Source organism: Carcharodon carcharias, chromosome 7 (genome assembly GCF_017639515.1).
Source record: "Carcharodon carcharias isolate sCarCar2 chromosome 7, sCarCar2.pri, whole genome shotgun sequence".
Lineage (NCBI taxonomy): Eukaryota > Metazoa > Chordata > Chondrichthyes > Lamniformes > Lamnidae > Carcharodon > Carcharodon carcharias.
The window spans coordinates 44,838,181-44,857,891 of NC_054473.1; the positions used below are offsets into that span (position 1 = coordinate 44,838,181).

The following is a 19,711-nucleotide window of genomic DNA, read 5'->3' on the forward strand; positions in this document are numbered from 1 at the left end:
TACCAGATTAACAATAAATTTAAAATCCACCTTGTTTACTTAGTTGCCTGTTTTCAGATATCAAATCTCTAACTGGCTCTTCTTGCTTTAATTGTTTCCATGGAAACATCGAGTACTTGTCAAAAGCAGAAACACTTGAGAAGTGTGTACCTGAAAGTAAATTATCATACAAGATGAAATGGGCAGCTCCACGGTCTTGATCTCAGAAACCATTTTCTGACCTGCGTTGAGGAAGTTAACCTTGCTCCCTTAAGTACTTAAAACACATGTTTCTTCTTAATTGCTCAAAATTCACTTTTATTTTGAAATTGCTCGATAGATCCTAGATAAATTAGCTTCTGAGTTATTTAATCAGTGGGATACTTTTATTATCTGTAGCATGAATCTCAGTTCTGCCTGGTTTCTCGACAGGTACCAGTGTACCTAGACATTCACCCTTTTCCTTTGGATCCCCATAGCCACAGATTGTGGCTAGCTCAGACAGTAGAATCACTGGTGACAATATTTTGGTTTCACTTAACTAGAGATAATTGTTACCAACTTTTGAGGTTAATTTCTTCTGCAAAAAGTAAAAACTCATCACGTCAATGCATTTTGATGATTGAATGAATTGTGAATGAATACAGTATTCAGTTTTAGCTTTTGTATTTTTGTTTGCTGAGTTTACGTTTATGTAAGCCTGACTTAATCCTGTGTTTCATTGGGTGGAATTTAATATCCGGCTGCTTTGGTGGCGCGTTTGGAAGGAGGCATGCAATCATGCAGGAGGGTGCAGGATGGGACACTGCTGAGTTCCTATCTCCACCTGTTTGAGTCTGATGTGGGAAGGCATGTGGACAATTAACACCCACTTAAGGGTCTCATCCTGCCGCCTCTGGTATTCAACCAGTGACATACAGGAGAGTCACCATGTGGATACCCTGAGTGGGCTTCCAGAGTGTCCCTCATTCAAAGGCACTCAGTGCCCAATCAAGGAATCTGGCATCAGGAAGGGGAGGGGGTGGTTGAGAGCCACCCTCTGCCCTTTTTCCCGGCCCCAAATCCCTAGCTGGAAACTGTCCCCCCGTGACCTCCATCTGCCCTCACTCGACTGTAGCCTGGGTCCCTCATTGATCCTAGGCCTTTTCCTGGATGTTTTACCAGAAGCAGCCACCATTACTGGTGGCACTGATGGACAATGGAGAGCTGCTGGCCTCTGATTAGCTGGCAACTCTTCAGAGGCAGGATTCCTGTCCCTGGGAGCTTGAATCCCAGAAAAAGACCCAACGCTGGCCATAAGTGCCTGATGGGCACTTAATTCCACCAGGCTTTCCACAACGGAGACGATCATGTCTCCTGCTAGTTCTCCACCCAGCAGGCAAGATCCCCATCACCAACATTAAATTCTACCTATAGTGCTTGTTATCCAGTTTATGCTCTGACTCAGTTTGTAGCTATTTTTGAGTTCATTTAAAGTGGCTTCCTTATGACTTCATAAGAAGACTCATTGAGCAGAATCTTGTTAGGTTTTTATCAAGAGTTGGGAACATTTTTGGGTCTCAACCCCACATGGCTCTGCAATGCACTCTCCAGCGTAATGTTTTGGGAGGTGGCCTCCTAATTCTCCATTTCTATGCCTGTTATTCAGTTTAAGACAGTGGGAAATTTCCTGAGGCTGCAGGCCCAATCAGAGGGCACACAGTGAAGACCCACCAGCAGCCACACAGGGAGAGGTGAGCACTGCTGAGGCAAGCAGGAGACTGCGAGGGTGCCTCAAGATAACAGCACCCTCTGAAGAATTATTATGTTTTTTAAAATTTTGGGGGCCACAGCCGCCAGTCCATCAGTGTGGATGGGCAATCCCTCCACAGGAGCATGGCTGTGACCCTCTGGCATCCACTGCTCTAGGATCTATGGGAGCAATAAAGCAAGCCTTACTGGCTCCTTTGGGCTCAGCAATCTATGGGAGTCTGTTCCCCTGCTGGGAAGTTCTCATCCCCCTCATTTGACCCAGAGGCGGGGATGCGCTGATGCTCTAACCTGTAACTTTTCTCCTGGTCCTACCTTTAAACCTGCCTCTGCAGGACTGGGAAGATTATACCCATTATTTCTGCACCAAATGCTACAGAAACAAGCTCTGTATTTTGTTTTCCAAAAAAGGGGATGAAGTTTAGGATGTATTTTGTACAGGGACTTAGATAAGTTCTAGCTTGTAAATAATGTGTTGCAACAGCCATAAACATCGGGGTAAAATGATTTAACCGTGACTTTTCTAATTGTGTCTCAGTAACTGTATGCTTTGAGTTATAAGGATGGAAACTGAATCTGAATTTCATGAAATTTAGCATTAAATATACTATTTTCCCTTTAGGAAACTATGGACCGGAAAACTGGGCCAAATCTTACATCAATTGCTCTGGCATCAAGCAATCCCCCATTGATATCGTAGATCAGAAGACTCGTGAAAAGGATGACTTGCACCAAATCCATCTTGAGGGGTTTGAGATTGAGTCCTCTAATAGGACTCGTATGAAAAACACTGGAAAGACAAGTAAGTTTGTTCGCATAGATAGCCAATGCTTTTCTGGCTGTTAGAACTTCCATCCAATGTTTGGGGATATTTAAATGGAATCAAGCATGAAAGAAGCTAGCGTGGTAAGAAACTAAAACAGCATAAAATATTACATACTCCAATCTATTTCACAGGAGTGATACCCTCTTGAAGAAGTAAAACTTGGATGGGTACTGTAGATTGATGATTTTTAGTGCAGTATATTATGTTGTCATAAATTTACACTGCTGAACCACTTCAAGGAGGTGTTCCACAAATTAGTTGCAACTTCACATGCCGTAGAATCCACCTATTTATATGGTGGGCAGTTTCCACAACACTGAAGGTACAATTAAATAGCTTTGTTTGTGTAAGTGAGCTCTCTGCAGAAGTTTAAATGTCAAGTTTGATTCTTTGGAGGTGACCACTACTTACCCCAGTGACTTGAGAGAAGTTTGCAGACAGTTGGGAGCAAGGCTTGTGGCAGGCATGTACGTTGTGACAGTTCAGGCTTTCTCCCAATACTCTTAACTCATGTTCACAGCAAAACAGCAGTACCCCTTAAGCAAAGCTTTGTCTCAAAAGAACTGAAACTTGCAGCTTTCCTTACAACACAAGTGGGATAGTATGCCACATGACTAACAACAACTTTTTCTCTGCACTGGAGACTACGTGCATTGTTCACCATGTCTCCTGTCCACAGATAGTGATTATGTCACTGTTAGCTTTAACCTGGATAATCCAGACTAAGAGATCAATTTACATAAAAATGAGATAATAACACACAAGCAAAAATCACACCAATTAACCACTAATATTGATTTTCATAATACCTGACTGTGACGATTTTTCAACTGAGCATCCAATGAAACATTATATGATGAATGTGCCCCATGGGTGACCACCTCACATGAACCCAGGTAGTCAAAAACAGGTAACAACTCCTTAGGAAAAATGTTCTCAGATTTTAAAGATTAGGTTCAACACCCAAGATCATTAAGAAATGCTGGCAGGATATACTAATGAACAGCTTGAGTCACATCATTAGGAGTCCCACCAAATCCTAAAGCGAATTTTGGCTGGAATGATGCTTCATTGATCGTTCAGCCATTTGGAAATAATGAGTTTTATCTTCTCCCAATCTATAAGTTTGAATACATTAACATTTTAAAAAATGAGGTGATCTCTGATTAAATTAAACTTTGAATACAGTCAACAATGCCAGTGTGGAAAACTGAGTGGGGCAGGACCCTGACTCCAACGCAGGAAGCATAACCTTCTCTGGAAATCTTTGTTATTTTTTTTGTCCCATCATCAAGACAAAAGAATGTTATAAGCATGATTTTCATCATCACCTTTTGGGCAATAAACTGGCCTCTTTTAGAAACTGGACATTTTATTTTCCCATTGGAATCAAATTAAGTGAAAATCAGGCAGTTTTAATAATGAGCAGTTCACTGCCTAAATGATGGAGATGAAAATGACCTTCTGTATCTCAGCCACAGGATGGCTGACAGTTATTTTAAATTTGCATTCTCTGTATCTAAACGGTATACTACAGTCAAATGTTAATATTGCCCATGGAGGTGGCAATATTGTATTAGGTGAGGCTGATAACCCACACTGTTTGGTGGTATACATTGCCTTTAACTTTGTTGCTCTGCCTTGGTTATGTTGCTGTGTTGGAAAATCGAAAAATAAATGGGGTAATAAACCAAGATTAGATATGCAGCATTATTTGTCAGAATGTTGCAAGTTTAGTGCTTTATACCAGTTGTAGTGCAAATTTCTACAATTTGAATTAAAAATACAACTTCACAACTACAGCTATGAACTAGCTAGGGAATCAACCAGATAAGAAAAAAATCAGATTCCTTACTAACCTTAATATTGCTTGTTTCATTTTGTTCCGTTCTCTTGTACCTATTTTGAGGGGGTGTCATGATCATTAAGAAATTAAGTTCTATTCCAGACAAAATGTTTGAATATGTAAAGCATTAATACAAATATGCCTCAAGTATTTATAGAAATTTTCAGCAATTTTATCTGGGTCCAAACCTTTGGGTTGAAACAGTGACCTTTGAAATCAAATGCAAATAAAAAAAAATGATGCAAGTGGAGCTGCCATTACCATAGAAAGCGGATGTTAAATTGTATTGGAAAATGAGTCAGAATAATGCTGAAATAGGCTTTCAAATATCAAAACTTGATCAGAATTGTAATTCATCTGTGCTTTTCTGAAAGGAAATATGTGGATATGTTTACTCCAACACCCTAGTTACTTTGTAGCTTTACTGTCAGTGTCAAAGTAAACAAGACAGCATGAGTGTTTTTTTAAGCAAGAAGCCTGCATTATCAAAAGAAGTGGTGCTGGCTTACATCTTTAGCAGCAGCATTGTCCCCAAGACAACACAAATACTTGTTGGCAGATTGACGTATTTTGATTGTGGTGGGCTGCGATTCAAAGCTCTCACACTTGTGTTGTACATGCCAGTGATGTGACCTTGCTTTTGTGTAGGACTTTCATCAGCAAGTGAAGAAGGTAAAGGCCCCTTCCTTTGCTCAATTACTTACATGTGGACCTGATGCTTTAGAAACTGGATCCATGAGATAATGTCCTGCAGCACCAAGAATCGCAGTTGATATCGCAGAACTGTTTTTGTGAAGCAGTTCCACAGTGTAAATGTGCCATCATGATTCTTAAATATGACGTATCAGTGAAATGACTTATCCTTGGGTGTTTTCCAACCCCGCAATCCATTTTTTTAGGCAAAAGTGATTTAAAACAGTAAAGTAAAAACATAAGGGACAAAATTTTCCATTCTGGAGACTAAAGGCGGGATTTTCCCATCCACCCTCTAAGTGGGATGGTAGGTGTGAAAATTGGCTTGTTTCCTGCTGGCTGCAATAGTGGGTTTTAACGCCTCTGATTCACCCGCCCCGCCGTAAGCTCAGCCGTACCTCACTCCAGGTGCCGTATTTAAAGAGCAGCTGTGCACAGCAGTCTCACTGCATGCAGCGCAGGACTGCTGTACTGAAGATATAGTCTCGAAAGGTACGAAGACAGCAGCCCTGAAGCTTAGTGACGCTCCCTGAACCAGCTACTGCATGGCATGGAGGACTGTCGCGATGTCCTCTACACCCACTCTGGCCCGTGGAGGTTGACCAACATCACCACTCTAGCTTTGCAGGCGGTGGCCAACTCTGCACAGAAGAGGTCAGCCATCCAATGCAGAAAGAGGATGAATGATCTCATCCATTCTGTCGGGGAGGTCACCCAGGTCATCACTCAACCCACACACTTACAAGCCTATCAGCCATTTGCAGGATGACACTCCACAGGGATCTCACACACTGGCAGCTCAAGGGACATTACCACTCACTCTAGCACATACGGGTGGGCTTCAAGGTAAATCCTAAGAATCTCAGCTGGGACTCGCCCAGATGCGGTACCTAGGGCATGAAATATACCAAGGTTGCAAGACCCTACCTAGGGACAGAAAAGCAGCTGTTAATGACATGCCAAGGCCACTCACGGTTAGGGGAGTGAGGAAGGTGTTGGGTCTGTTTAATTATTGCCAGAACCTCATATCAAATTTCACAGCCATCGCCAAGTCCATCCAGAGACTAGTAAAGGGAGGCAACCCTCCACAGAGAAAGTAGAGTGGGGACCGGAGCAAAACAAGGACTACACCAAATTAAAAACTGCCTTGACGTCTGTCCCAGTCCTGAAGTTGCCTAATATGCCCTGACCTTTTCACATATACTGCAGTATTGATAGCAACTTTTATAACGCCTTAGTCTCACAAGAATATGGAAGTGACATGAGACCGGTAGCTTATTTTTCAAACCAGCAGACAACGGTGGTTAGCGGGATGGCCCGTTGTGTGGCCGCTCTCAATTGTGCCGCCTGGGCAATGAGGGTCTGTGAGCCAGTAGTAATGTCAGGACAGATGGTGTTTCATGCCCAACACACATTGGTGGACCTGTTATGTACCGGTAAATTGCGGTCAGTGTCTGATAGTAGAAGGGCTGCATGGGAAGCAGTTTTGATACCCAAGGACCGATCAGCACAGATAGTAAGGGATAATAGGGTAAACCCAGCTGATGGAACGTTATCCAAGGGTGAGGCATATGAGTGTCAAATAGCAATTGACGCCAAGACCTATGGGACCATATCAGAAGAGCCCATTGGGAACCCCAACCATACCTTCTATGTGAATGGATCACAGAGAAACAGGGAGCCCCACACGGGATGGGCCGTAGTTAATAAGAATAAAGAAACTGTAGCTAAGGGAAGATTGGAGGGAATATTATCAGTACTAGTTGCAGAATTAACAGCCCTCACAGTAGCTTTGAAACTATCAAAGGGGAAGAGAACCAACATTTATACAGATAGTAGGTATGCATTCGGGGTAATGCACGATTGCATGACTGCCTGGAACAGAAGGGGATACATAACCTCGGGAGGAGGTCACATAAAGCATGAGAATGTAGTTAAAAGGTTAGAGGAGGCAGCACAGGAACCCGTAGAAACAGCAGTAAAAAATCAAAAGGTGGAGGATGAGCATTAGAGAGGTAATATGCTAGCCAATGAAGCAGCGAGACAAGTGGCCAGCATGGAAAAACTGACGCCAGTACCAGCAGTGGCAATAGAGCCTTGCGAAATAAATATTAAACAGCTACAGGCTGATACTAGTATAGGAGAGCAGGAGCATTGGACCAGGAAAGGAGCAGTTCGGGGAGGAGATGGAATATGGCGGAAGGATTTACTGGTAGTAGCTCCTGACTGTATCCACTCAAAATTGTTAAAAATATACCTTGAACCCAACCATAGGGCTGGCAATAATATGATTAGCAGATTAAGTAGAGACTGGTGGTGGAGTGGAATGGGAAGAGGTGTGGTGAAACATTGCCAATGATGCATAATATATGGACAACACAACCCAGGAAAACCAAAAAAGGTTAAAATGGCTCACCAGCTGCAACCAAAAGGCCCATGGGAAAATTTACAAGGTGGGAGAAGTTCAAGATTGTAATGTCGAGTGTCACAATTATAATGTGGCTGCGAGGGGCAGAACTCCGGCACATTGATCTGGGAAGGTGGTCACACTTATGTTGAGCTTATCAAATGTACACTCAGAGAACGGGCCACGCTCTAGGCAGGCAGGAGCACACATGGGCTGTAATTTTCAGCTCTTTGAATGAAAACCCTGCCAGATGACAGAGAGAACATGGAGGTCCAGTATACATGAACCTCCTCGATCCGTTCCAACATCCCTCCTTGCACACCAAACCGTCACCTTTTAATAATGCTGAGGAGATGGCTGAACACCTCAGCCTCAATCTTACACAGCCAAGATCTAACATTACATGACTCAGCAAAGCAAGAAAATGAGCTCCCTTCCACAAGTACACTTTACATTAAGGATGAGGCATAACTGTTGCCGGAAATGATCTGACAAGAGGCACACGGCATGGTCAGCTGGAAGCATACAACATTGACCAGAGACACATGACAGTGATGTCTGTGATAAGTGGGGGAGGGAGCATGGTGTCACACATGATTGACAACAACACTGCTGATCATAAAGAGGGGCATACGCTATGGTTATATGAAATGGGTGTGATTCAATTTACATTTGTGAAAACTATGTACATGTGTTTAACACCCGTGCCACCAATGTGGTCCTAATATTGTTTTGCCTTCCTGACCCTACTGCTACGTCTTGGTGCTTCCCCAACATCCGCAACATAGGCGGAAGCAGTCTGTTGACTGGTAGGCCCTGTTGTCTGTGATGACTTTGGCAGGCGTCCACTGGAAGGCCAAGGCTTGGAGGGCCCTGGCCTGTGGGGCAGGTGCAACACCTTGGCTTGTGGGGTCACAGGAAGAGGGGTTTGGGATCAGCTGGACATTGCTGGAGTCACCTGGGTGGATGGTCCCAGAGTGTCCAGCTGCTGGTCCTCATCCCTATGGGCGCCCGAGTGCCCGCAGCTGACTTTGACTCCCTGAGGAGAAGGATAAGCAGGAGTGAGATCGAGTTGCCCCACGCCCCTCTCATGTGGCCACTGCTGGATGACACCAGTGCCTATACCGATGAAGTACAGTTCCTGCTGCAGTGCAGGACCTATGTCCTGGACTGAGGTCTCCATGGCAGCCGCCATCATACCAGGTTGGAAGATGGTGGTGCTGAGCTCTCACCCCTAGACCAGCTTGAGCCCTCCTGTGTGACTGTAAAAATCCCTCCCATCAGCCTGGAAGAGCTCAATTTCCAGGCTTCCCTGCATCCAACAAATACCAATCTACCCCTTCCAATTCTTGAACCTTTTTTGCTTGTGGTGGAAATCCCTGTGTTGCCCCCTGTATCTTTGGAGGCAGATGTGCCTATGCCCCGTGTGGACCTCACCCCTCCCCATCTTGAGGCCTCCTGCACGGGTCGCACATTCCTCCCCAGGACCCTCCGATACCCCTACACTAACTATACCTTTTTCCCCATCTATAGGTTGCCGATGCCTCCTCCAATTTGTGGTACAGCTAGAAACCCTCATGGACCAAGGCACATGGTGTTGCAAAGACTACTTGTGCACAACACTCTGGACACTACTGACCCTGGACTGACATGCCCTCACCCTTCCTGGACTGGGATAAGAAAAGTCTTTGCGAGGTCAGCCATGTAAAATGAAGCACTTTTTCACACCGCTATACTCCCATTCTGGCCCGAACTCGCTTATGTCCCCATGTAAGAGACTCTTCCTCATTCAGAGGATGCCTACCACCACCGCCCCCCACAAACTTCTGTGTCATGTTTCTGAGCTGAACCTCTGTCCACTGTTGCCCATCCGGAATGGAGATCTTGTCCTGTGGCTCCTTCCACAGCACCCCTGCCATACCGCTGGTCTGGTAGATATAACCTTGCCTGTGATACCCCCTGAGAGCAACGTGGTGCTGCCTGCAAAGCCTGGCACTGAGTGCCATGAATGCTGCGTGACTAAAGATAGGTGAACAAACCTCGAAGTCACGAGCGAAGTGCTGGTTGCCAGGGGCATGTCGCTCATTGTCTGGTTGTGAAACACATCGGTCTAATTGGACTCCTCGTTACCTCTTGATCCAGGATGGCGGGATGATACCATCAAGCAGGCTATATAATGAGTGTATATGGCATTTAAATGTATCAAATGGCGTTCCCAACATTGTGTGTTGGGCAACGTGGTCTGTCAGTGAAGTCCCAAGCAGATGATAGGATCCTATTTTCCCACTGACATGAACCTAATTTTTTTCATCTCATGATGTTTCCCACTCCAGTCTGCCATGACACCCACCGCGGTGGGGGGGGAGCGGAAAATCCCAGCCTCAGTCTGGTGGCGGGTGGGAAATTCAGTGTGATTCCTGCTGGGCAGTGGGGTGGGTGAATACAGGTAACCTTGCGCTTTTCAGCTCATTAATGACAAGGAAGGTGAGGAGCTCGGTGAATCTCCTGGCAGGGTAGGCAGGAGGTCGCCCGCTCTGTAGTTATCTCATGGGATCAAAGGTCCTGACGGCATTTTTAAAGGGCACCCAGACACACATTCACTCATTGCAGGCCAGGAGCTTTGCACTACTCCTACAGAGTCCTTGTGGCCACAGTTCACACTGGAAAAGCAACCACATCCTGGGACATAGGAGAGTGCCTCCGGCATTGCCTTTCACTCATCTCCAGGGGCAGAATTTTACAAGTCGGTGAGCGGGGGGTGGGGTCTGCTTGCCGATGTGTAAAATGACACGTGGTGACGTCGGGGGGAACTCCCATGTCACCGCGCCCGATTTAAATTTTCAGGAAGACGGGAGCGCAGCAAAATCAGCTGCGCGCCTGTCGACTTGTCAATGGCCAGGAGCTCTGGCGGGAGGTAAAAAAAAACAAGAAACCTCATCCACAGGCGGGATGAAGCTTCGTGTAGGCTTTAAAAAATTTTAATAAAGATTTTGTAAAAATTATGGACATGTAAGGGAATTTTTTTCTATTTTTAATATTTTTGAAAGTAGAGGTATCTTCTCCCTGAGCCTCAGGGAGATAAGTGCGCTCAAGTGCACTCTTTTGTGCGCATGCGTAAAAGAGCGCACTCTTGGCTTAGGGAATCACCCCACCCTCCCGCCTGCACAGGGAGCGCATAGCGCTTCTGCGCAGACGTCACGCTGGGTGGGCCTTAATTGGCCCACCCGTGTAAAATGGCGCCACACCTCCAATCGGAAGGGCGCCTGTATGCACATGCCCATCAACTTCCCCCCCACAATGGGGGGAAAATTCAGCCCCAGGTTTCTTTCCATCTCAAAGCCTGCAGGCAAGTGCTAAGACCTTCACCTGGCCTCCATCTAAACATGGCATCCCCACACCAGCCCTTCCAAACGAAGAACAACCTGGAGGACGAGAGATCTCTGTTCCTGCCGTTCATACATAAATGCATATGGAGACATTGCTCTTTGATCAGGGTGATTAAAGCCACGTGCAAGATGCCTCATGTGGACACATTTCTGCTTGTCTCCACTATCTTTGAGATTCTATAGAAAGACCATTGCCTTGGCAGCATAGAAGGACTAATTACATGATCCCTTGTCCAACCATGACCATTCCTAGTCCTAGGCCCAACCATCCTCAGCTGCTTCATCAATAACCTCCCTTTCATTATAAGGTCAGAAGTGGGGATGTTCACTGATGATTGTACAATGTTCAGCACCATTCACAACTCCTCAGATACTGAAGCGGTCCATGTCCAAATGCAGCAAGACCTGGACAATATCCAGGCCTGGGCTGACAAGTGGCAAGTTACATTTGCGCCACACAAGTGTCAGGCAGTTACCATCTCCAATAATAGAGAATCTAATCATCACATTCAATGTATTGACATTGAATGGTATTACCATAACTGAATCCCCCACTATCAACATCCTGGGCGTTACTATTGACCAGAAACTGAACTGGACTAGCCATATAAATACTGTGGCTACAAGAGCAGGTCAGAGGCAAGGAATCGTGTGACGAATAACACGCCTCCTGACTCCCCAAAACCTGTCCACCATCTACAAGGCACAAGTTAGGAGTGTGACGAATACTCTCTACTTGCCTGGATATGTGCAGCTCCAACAATACTCAAGAAGCTTGACACCATCCAGGACAAAGCAGTCTGCTTGATTGGCACCCCATCCACAAACATTCACTCCCTCCACCACCGATGCACAGTAGCAGCAGTGTGTACCATCTACAAGATGCACGGCAGGAATTCACCAAGGCTCTTTAGACAGCACCTTCCAAACCCATGACCACTACCACCTAGAAGGACAAGGGCAGCAGACATATGGGAACACCACCAGCTGGAAGTTTCCAGCCAAGCTGCTCATCATCCTGACTTGGAAATATATCGCCATTCCTTCACTGTCACTGGCTCAAATTCTTGGAATTCCTTCCCTAACAGCACTGTGGGTGTACTTACACCACATGGACTGCAGCAATTCAAGGAGGTAGCTCACCACCACCTTCTCAAAGGCAATTAGGGATGGGCATAGCAGCGACACCCAGATCCCATGAACAAATATAAAAAATTCAACGGTGGCAATGGAGGCTTGGAGTCGCAAGTTGGCTGCCCTCCACCAGCCGTGGCCCTTGGAGACATTCCACCTCCCTCCCTCCCTTCATCCCTGCCTCTCACTGCACCCAATGGCAAATGGCATAGAATAGATGACAGCTTCACGCCTTGCTGGGATCTCAATGTTATCAGACCCATGAGTTGGGCACAAACCTGCTGCAATGTGGGCTTAACCATAGAGAGAAGAATACAAGTTAGGATCTTTGACATTCAATTGCCTCATAATTATTCGGGAGTCCCTTTGGTAGGATTTTTGTGCTGACCTTGAACTCCACCCACCCAAATGGACCCTCCTCCCACCTTGAAGGATCTAAGTGACTGAATTATTGTGGTGGTCAACGTCAGTTTGGAAAATTTCTGCGTGTCACCTTCCAAACTCGCTCCACCACCTTCTACCCTCCCCCTGTCACCCACCAACTTCCCCCCATCACTCTTGACCCACCCAATATCACCATTCCTTTCCTCTTGTCACCTTTGCACCTCGCCTCATTACCATGGACCCTATCACAATCCACTTCTACATGCCTGTCCTCCCCTCAGAGCCAACCCCAAACCCACCCTAACTCTGCCCCCTTGCATTATCCGTGCCACCTGTCTTGTCCCCCCACCATGACCCACCTGATGCATTCTTCACCTACCAGATTCTCACCCTGAGCCTTCCACCCTATTGCATCCCATTCCCCCATCTGACTGTGACTGTTCCCTCCTGTCACCAGTACCCTGAGTTGTCCCCCAAGGACCCCACCGTCGACACCACCAACCCTGCCCTCTAAGACACTCCCCCTTCCCCTGACATTGCCCCCACCCCTTTCCCCGGCACTCTCCCCAACCTTCCCCCAGAGGCCTGCTACCCCTATCCAGCCTTCACTCCACCCTACCTCCCAACTTCCAGCCTTTGCCTGCCTCCCTTGTCCAACTTTGGTGCAGCTTTTGCTAATGGCACTGAATATGAGTGAAGTTATGCAAAGTCCCCAAAAAGGAGAAGGTCCATCTGTGGACCTCAAAGTTGTGGAAGAGACAAAGCTTGCCAGGTCCACGCCACATATACAGTCGTAAAACTGAATGTTCAAATTCTCGCTGACAGGGAACTTAATTTGGAGGGGAAGCTGAATTCCGATGAGGTGGTCTTTTAATGAACATGCATAAGATCCTAATGCATGCAAATAGGGTTCCTGACATTGTTCAATGGGAATCTTGACCCACCTTGAAAGTCAGGAGAACAAAATTCCAACAGTTTATCCTACCATCTGGAAACAAATTTTTTGCCACCCGCCACAATTCCTGCAGCTGACAGAACTGGAAAATTCTGCCCAAAGTATTTGCTGCTATACTTAAGTCTCAGTTACAAAATCACGATAACATTGAGACCATTAGGCCTTTTGTTTTGAAGAACGAATATAGAATTAAAAGGTTATTACTTAGGTAGGAGGCGGGGACAGCACTGAACAACAACTTTTATTTATGGCATTCGGTCTATCTTTTTCAGAAAATTATCCTGTTGAAAATGCTGTCAATAAAACAACGAGAAACATTAAACAACAGTAAAGAAACACTGTTGTATATACAATAACGTTTTCAGTTATTTAAATACTCAGATACGTTACCATTCAAATCTTCTATAATTCTGACACAAATATAACAGTGTTTGCAGCACCATACCAGCATATTCCAAGTGTAAGCTCAGTGACACCGTAGTAGGCACTTAGGGTTTTTATGACAATTGACAATGTTTTCATTAGACTTTTAATTGAATTCAAATTCCACCATCGTGGTGGGATATGAACCTGGGTCCCCAGAGCATTACCCTGGGTGTCTGGGTTACACAGTCCAGTGACAATACCACTGTGCCACCGCCTCCCCAAGTAGGCTCTTAGGACTGTTTCAACTTTCGGTGCCATTGATTTGCTCTTAGTGACTTACAACTTTCAAAAGTCAATTGCAGTCCGGTTTTCTGAATGTGCTTCATAATGTATTAATTATATTGGCAGAAATTGTAGGATTTCTTAGAGCAAAGCTTCTAAGCCCAATGACTTCAGAGACAAATGTTAATTAGAAGGGTCCTGTGATTGTGTATAGTGTAAGGCTCAATATTCCATAAATGTACTTACACTCAAAGATTTTTTATTTAAAATGAATAATTAATTAGACCATTTGCCATCATTTTCCGATCTAGATGAATCATTAAAAGGATAATTTTGAGGCATTTTCATTTCCCTTATATTCTTCAATGTGTTTGAAACATGTGCCATTTTATGCTATTGACTTGGGCCAATCGGAACCAATTAAAACTGAGTGTCACTTAATAACTATGATTTTTTTCTGTCTAGACAAAGTTTGAGCCCTGATTCCAAATGTGAAAGAACTGTTGCCTAATTTTCTGTACTCACCAAGTTCAAACTAATGATTCCAAGTGAAGTGAAAAACAATAACTTCTTTTTTATTTGCAATCTTTTTTAGGCATGCATTAACAACCAACAGTAACTATGCAGCCAAATTAATTAATCGTATCCCAATTGCTGACTTAACCATCATTTGCAATAATGAGTGGGAAATAGTACAATTGTTGTTAACTTTGTCTTTAGTCAGCTGTAAATTGTTATAAAAACAGAAAATTTTGGAAAACCCCAGCAGGTCTGACAGCATCTATGGAGAGGGAAACAGAATTAATATTTTGAGTCTGTATGACTTTTCTCAAGTTGTTATAACTCTGTTTAAAACATTCATGATGCCAAGTGGCCTAAGGATTTTTTCACAGCTCACACACTTTGCATATCCTCCATGTTGGCAAAGTTGACTCTGAGATTTTACAGCAGGGTTCTTTCCCAAGGCTCCTGCCAGATTTTCAAACCAGCACATTTACAAGAGGAAATTGCTGCACAGTGATATTTTCAACCTGTCATTAATATTAGCTTGTGGCGGGAAGCTGAGCTTGCTGGACAATTAGTATTGGCTTAAAATGTACAAATATGCCTGTATGTGCATGAAGTCAGCCCCACCAAAGAAAGACTGAAATGTATTAATTTAGTTAAAATCCCATTGTTATTGTATGGTAATCATGTTTTATTTTCTGCTGGTTTGATTTTTCATAACACTTCAAGAAGTCTAAAGATGGCATGTTTACAGAGATAACATTGTGCCAATTATCCCGATGCAGCCAACAGGACCACATATTGGTGATTCATATTTCATATTTCGTTATAACTGAATCATGTCATCACCCACTGCAAATGCACAATGACTGAAAAGCACCCAACACATCTAGTACATTCCATAGTTTTGTTTTCTAGTGTTCCAAAATTACTCCATAGTGAACTTTTGATTGGAAGAAAGTATACATCAATCATTATCGAAACACACAGCTAGAAGTGAGCAGTGAAATCAGAACCTGTTGTTAAATAGCACTGAAAATGGTTGTTTGGACTAGACTATAAGGAATAAGTAACTGTAAATTAATAATTCTGAGAACGTTCCAAATAATGCTGCCTCAAAATTATCATTTTAATGATTCATCTAGATCAGAAAAATGATGGCAAATGGTCTAATTAATTATTGATTTTAGGTTTAAAAATGTATGATCCGAAAGTAAATCTTTTCATTTATGAATGGGATGAGCTGAACCTCTAGGACTGCAGAATATAAATTCTCGTTGCAACTTGGTGACATGCCTATAGTCCTTTTGTCTTATTATTTTTTGGACATATAAATTTATGTTCATAAGTGACATCTTAGTTGTATAATTGTTTCACAGAGTTGTTTAACATCTTAATATCTGTATGAAACATAATGTTTTGAAGCTTATTATTTTATCAGTTTTCATCGTATTGCTGGATCATTTCAAAGTGCGGCCTTCGTTGGAAGGGGTTGATGTACAAGCCAATTATCAGTTGGTCATTCTGTCAGCTTTTTGAATTCATTTTATCATGGGTTTTCACAAGTTGGGTATAAAATTGATTTTTTTTGATGTGCCTGATTGCATTATTTATTTTCACGGTTACTTAGAATGCAATATTTTAATGTTTCATGGATTTTCTGTGGCTCATTCACTTTCAGTGAAATTATTTGTTGTTTTATAGAGACTATGTTATAACATTCAATGTTGTTCCGTTGCAGAGGTGATGCTGTGTTACTCTTAAGTACAGCTATAAAGTCTAATTGCTGTTCAGTGACCACTGAGTTGAGATCAGAGTTTAATTGGGCAGCAAGTCACAGTTTTGGTTTATTTCCCTAAAAAAGAGCCTGATTAGTAAGGTTATTTAGAGGTTACAGCCATTTTTTTCTCCTGTATCAAATGAATGCATTTGTTTCTTTAGAACTTCTTTTGAAGCATGACCCAAAGATTTGAGTGATGTGTGACAGACACAAAATGAATGCTTCATATGCTGGGCTGAATTTTCCAGGGGCCATTGGGACCATATACGAGTCCTGACCCGATGGTATCTGTGTCCCGCTTGCCTGCATGATCTTCCCGAAGGATGTCAATTAACAGGGCGCTTCCAGGCAGGCTGTGCAGTCAGACGCGCTAATCAGAGTACCAGGAGAGGAGGGTACTGCAGAAATAGATGGATGACCACAAGGGTGCCTCAAGATGGAGGTCAATGTTGTTAAGAGCGAATCTCTTCATAGGATGGCCTGTGGTCATGGTTGTGGCCTACTGATTGCCACAGCTCGGGGAATAGTGGGTGGATTTAAAAGAGGCATCAATGGTACCATTGGTCTGCTTCCAGAAGGCTGCCTCTCGAAAGCTGGTGGCTCTGTAAATGGGGGAGGGAGGCGCTTTGACACCAAGATCATCAGAAAATGGTTCCTTATTGGGATTTAAGTGGCGTAATTGGCTGCCCGCCTCGTTGGAGCAAGGTGAGAACCTCCACCTGCCCCAGGAAGATCTCTCAGAGGCGAAAATGGGTCGGAAGCCATCCTGATGTGGCTTACCCCTATTTTCTTAGCCACCCCAGGCTCTAACCCTGTTTCCGTGAAAATTCAGCCCACTGCTTCTTATAAGACCACAAGCATTGATTATGGTATTGCTTGTACAGAGTCAGAGGGTGTGCACTTTTCTGCAATATATAGTATTGGGGTCACTGATGTAATTTTTTTTCTTTCATGGGGTATGAGCAGATAATGGGGTATGGGCATTAGTTGCCCATTCCTGATTGCCTTTGAGAATGATTGAATAAGTCAAATTGCAATTTTATTCGTGATTTTTTTAAGCTAGGCATGAGAAAAGTGGGAGCACTGCAAGCGCGAAGAATGGTGGATACCCAGTGTAAGATTTTCAGCCAAGCACGAAGTTGGACCATGGCATTGGTCATTGGTTTGGGGACTGATGTTCTGTTGATGGGAGCTAACTGCTTGGTACCGGTTGGACAGAATGGTGTTCATGCTCTGCATGAAGTCTTGACATAATTTGGAGCTGGACTGCTCTAAGTGTTCGACCTTTATACACAAGTTCACTGGCAGCTGCACAGTGCACTCAACAATTCCTGCTTTATGTCTGTTAACCGCCTTTGGTAAGTTACATTGAATTTAGCATCAGAATCTGTTGTAGCAGAACTAGTGTGTGATCTCAACCTCCAGGAAGCCGACATCTTTGTTTTCCAGTTTCCCTAGAACTGTGGCAATGATTCAGCACGAGAAGGCCCTGTTTCTCAAGGGCGAGCCGTTCAGGGGAGGAGGGGAGAAAATTGGAAAAGGAAAACTGATTCATAGCTTTTGGCACATCTTGGGGTTTGCCAGTGATTTGATCATTTCATTGTCTGGGATTCAAATTTCATCCAAATGACCATTTGGCAATCATCGCCACAAGTATGAAGATGTTGCAGTTTTATTAGATTGTGTTCTGGAGAAGACAACTGAAATACTGTATATTGTCCTTCAGATTAGACAAGTGGCACTAGGTATGTATATCGGTATGCATTATCATGCAAAGCATGAACTGCTTAGATTGGAATGCTTCTGAAGAAACTTCCAACATATGTGTTAGTCAGGCATTCACATCTTGTAGCAATGTCACTAAGGGCCTGCCAGTACAGTCTCATTTAGTAAGAGAAGCCTCCACTTGCAGAACATCTGCCAAAATGAGATAACATTACCTCTGAAGATGTGAAATTGAAGATACCACAGGGAGAGCAAAGTGCAATCTTAAGGCAGCTTGAGAAACTGACATTTCTCTGAAGCTGCTCTCCTTTCTCCAAACACCAGCTCAGATGGCCCCACAGGTGACTGAAAAGGGAAGTGCGGCCAAACAAAAACAGCTGGGACAAAGCCAATGTTTAAGCAGTTTATTAAAAAAGAGTACAAAGGTTTAAAACACTTATGTGAAAAATCTGAAGGTTTTTGAGGCCTGGTGAGGGCTCATTCTTGACAGGTTCTACTGATTTTCTGATGACATGCAACGTGCCTGGCAGCCAGGAAATGCAGCTCCCACCCTGCCTCGTTTAGTACAGGGTAATGAAAGCGTCACCTGCTTTGGATGGAAGCTTCAAGTGCCTTGTCCAACTGAAAAATCGAGCAAGTCCCTCGGCCAACAGGAATCTGCTTTCTGCTGTCATTTATCATACAGTTTGTAGTTGAAATCAGAATGGTAGTCGGACTCAAGATTGGCTGAGTTATCTTTTTGATGTACATAGATGCTGTACAATTTCATAAAATTCAAGGTTTAGCTAATATATAAATATTTATATAATATATAAATACCTCTGCAGCAACAGACACTTAACACAATGATAAGAGTTTTAAAATAAACACAATGGTCCTGATTTAACCGTGGATCAGTTTTCAGTAGGAGAAATTTGGTGTTTCAATACTTACCTACTGCACCAGAAGATAGGCTTAGGGTTTTTTTTACCTCCTGGACCTCATTTTACATGACACTGGACAGTTTCATACTGAGCTGACTTCTGACTTATTTTGTGCTAAGGCCTGGTAAGTGATGGTGGCATTGGTCACAAGGTCGTCCTCTGTAGGCCCCTTTGGGAAGTGGGTAGCGAGATTGTGCCATGGAAGACCTAAATGCCCAATTATGGCTCAGAATAATATTCTTGCCCTTTCTAGCCCCTTATAGAAATAAGATTATCTTTAAACTTAAGTTTTTGGGCCTCTTGGTTCACTTCCTTGTTGGCTTATTGGGAAACTCTCTACCTTTTTCTGCCCTTGTAAAAATTGCAATTGGGAACCAACATGCATCAGTTAAAAAAATTGGGTGGTGTCTTTGTTGTCTGCCTGCTCAGTGGACCAGGTTAAAATACTGACAAGGTCAGCTCTGTACAGCTCCACTGCAGGTAAGTAATCTCGGTAGTTTTAAATACTGGGCAGAAACCAGGCAGATAAGTTTAAAATTTCTCCCAATAAGTTTTATTGACTAACACTGCAAATGGAGAAATCATAAAAAACTATATAGTTAATTGAAGCTAGCAGTTGTCCTGTGATTTTGCTGAAGTGTGGTGACTGAAATATACAGGAAGTGATTGTGATTCTTGCAGGAAGTATGCACCAAATGTAAGATTTTATATTGATATAAAACTAATCAGTTTCCCGTGGCATTGCAAATGGCAAGTAAGAGAATATGGC

General features: G+C 43.7%; 1 protein-coding gene across 1 annotated transcript in view; it reads left to right on the forward strand.

Moving 5' to 3' along the window:
• LOC121279750 (receptor-type tyrosine-protein phosphatase gamma-like) overlaps positions 1–19,711 on the forward strand; it is a 783,231-nt gene that overhangs the window by 324,407 nt on the left and 439,113 nt on the right. Inside the window, exon 3 of the mRNA XM_041191026.1 lies at positions 2,351–2,530. Coding sequence (XP_041046960.1) covers positions 2,351–2,530 — 180 coding nt within the window. The remainder of the gene's footprint in view (positions 1–2,350; positions 2,531–19,711) is intronic.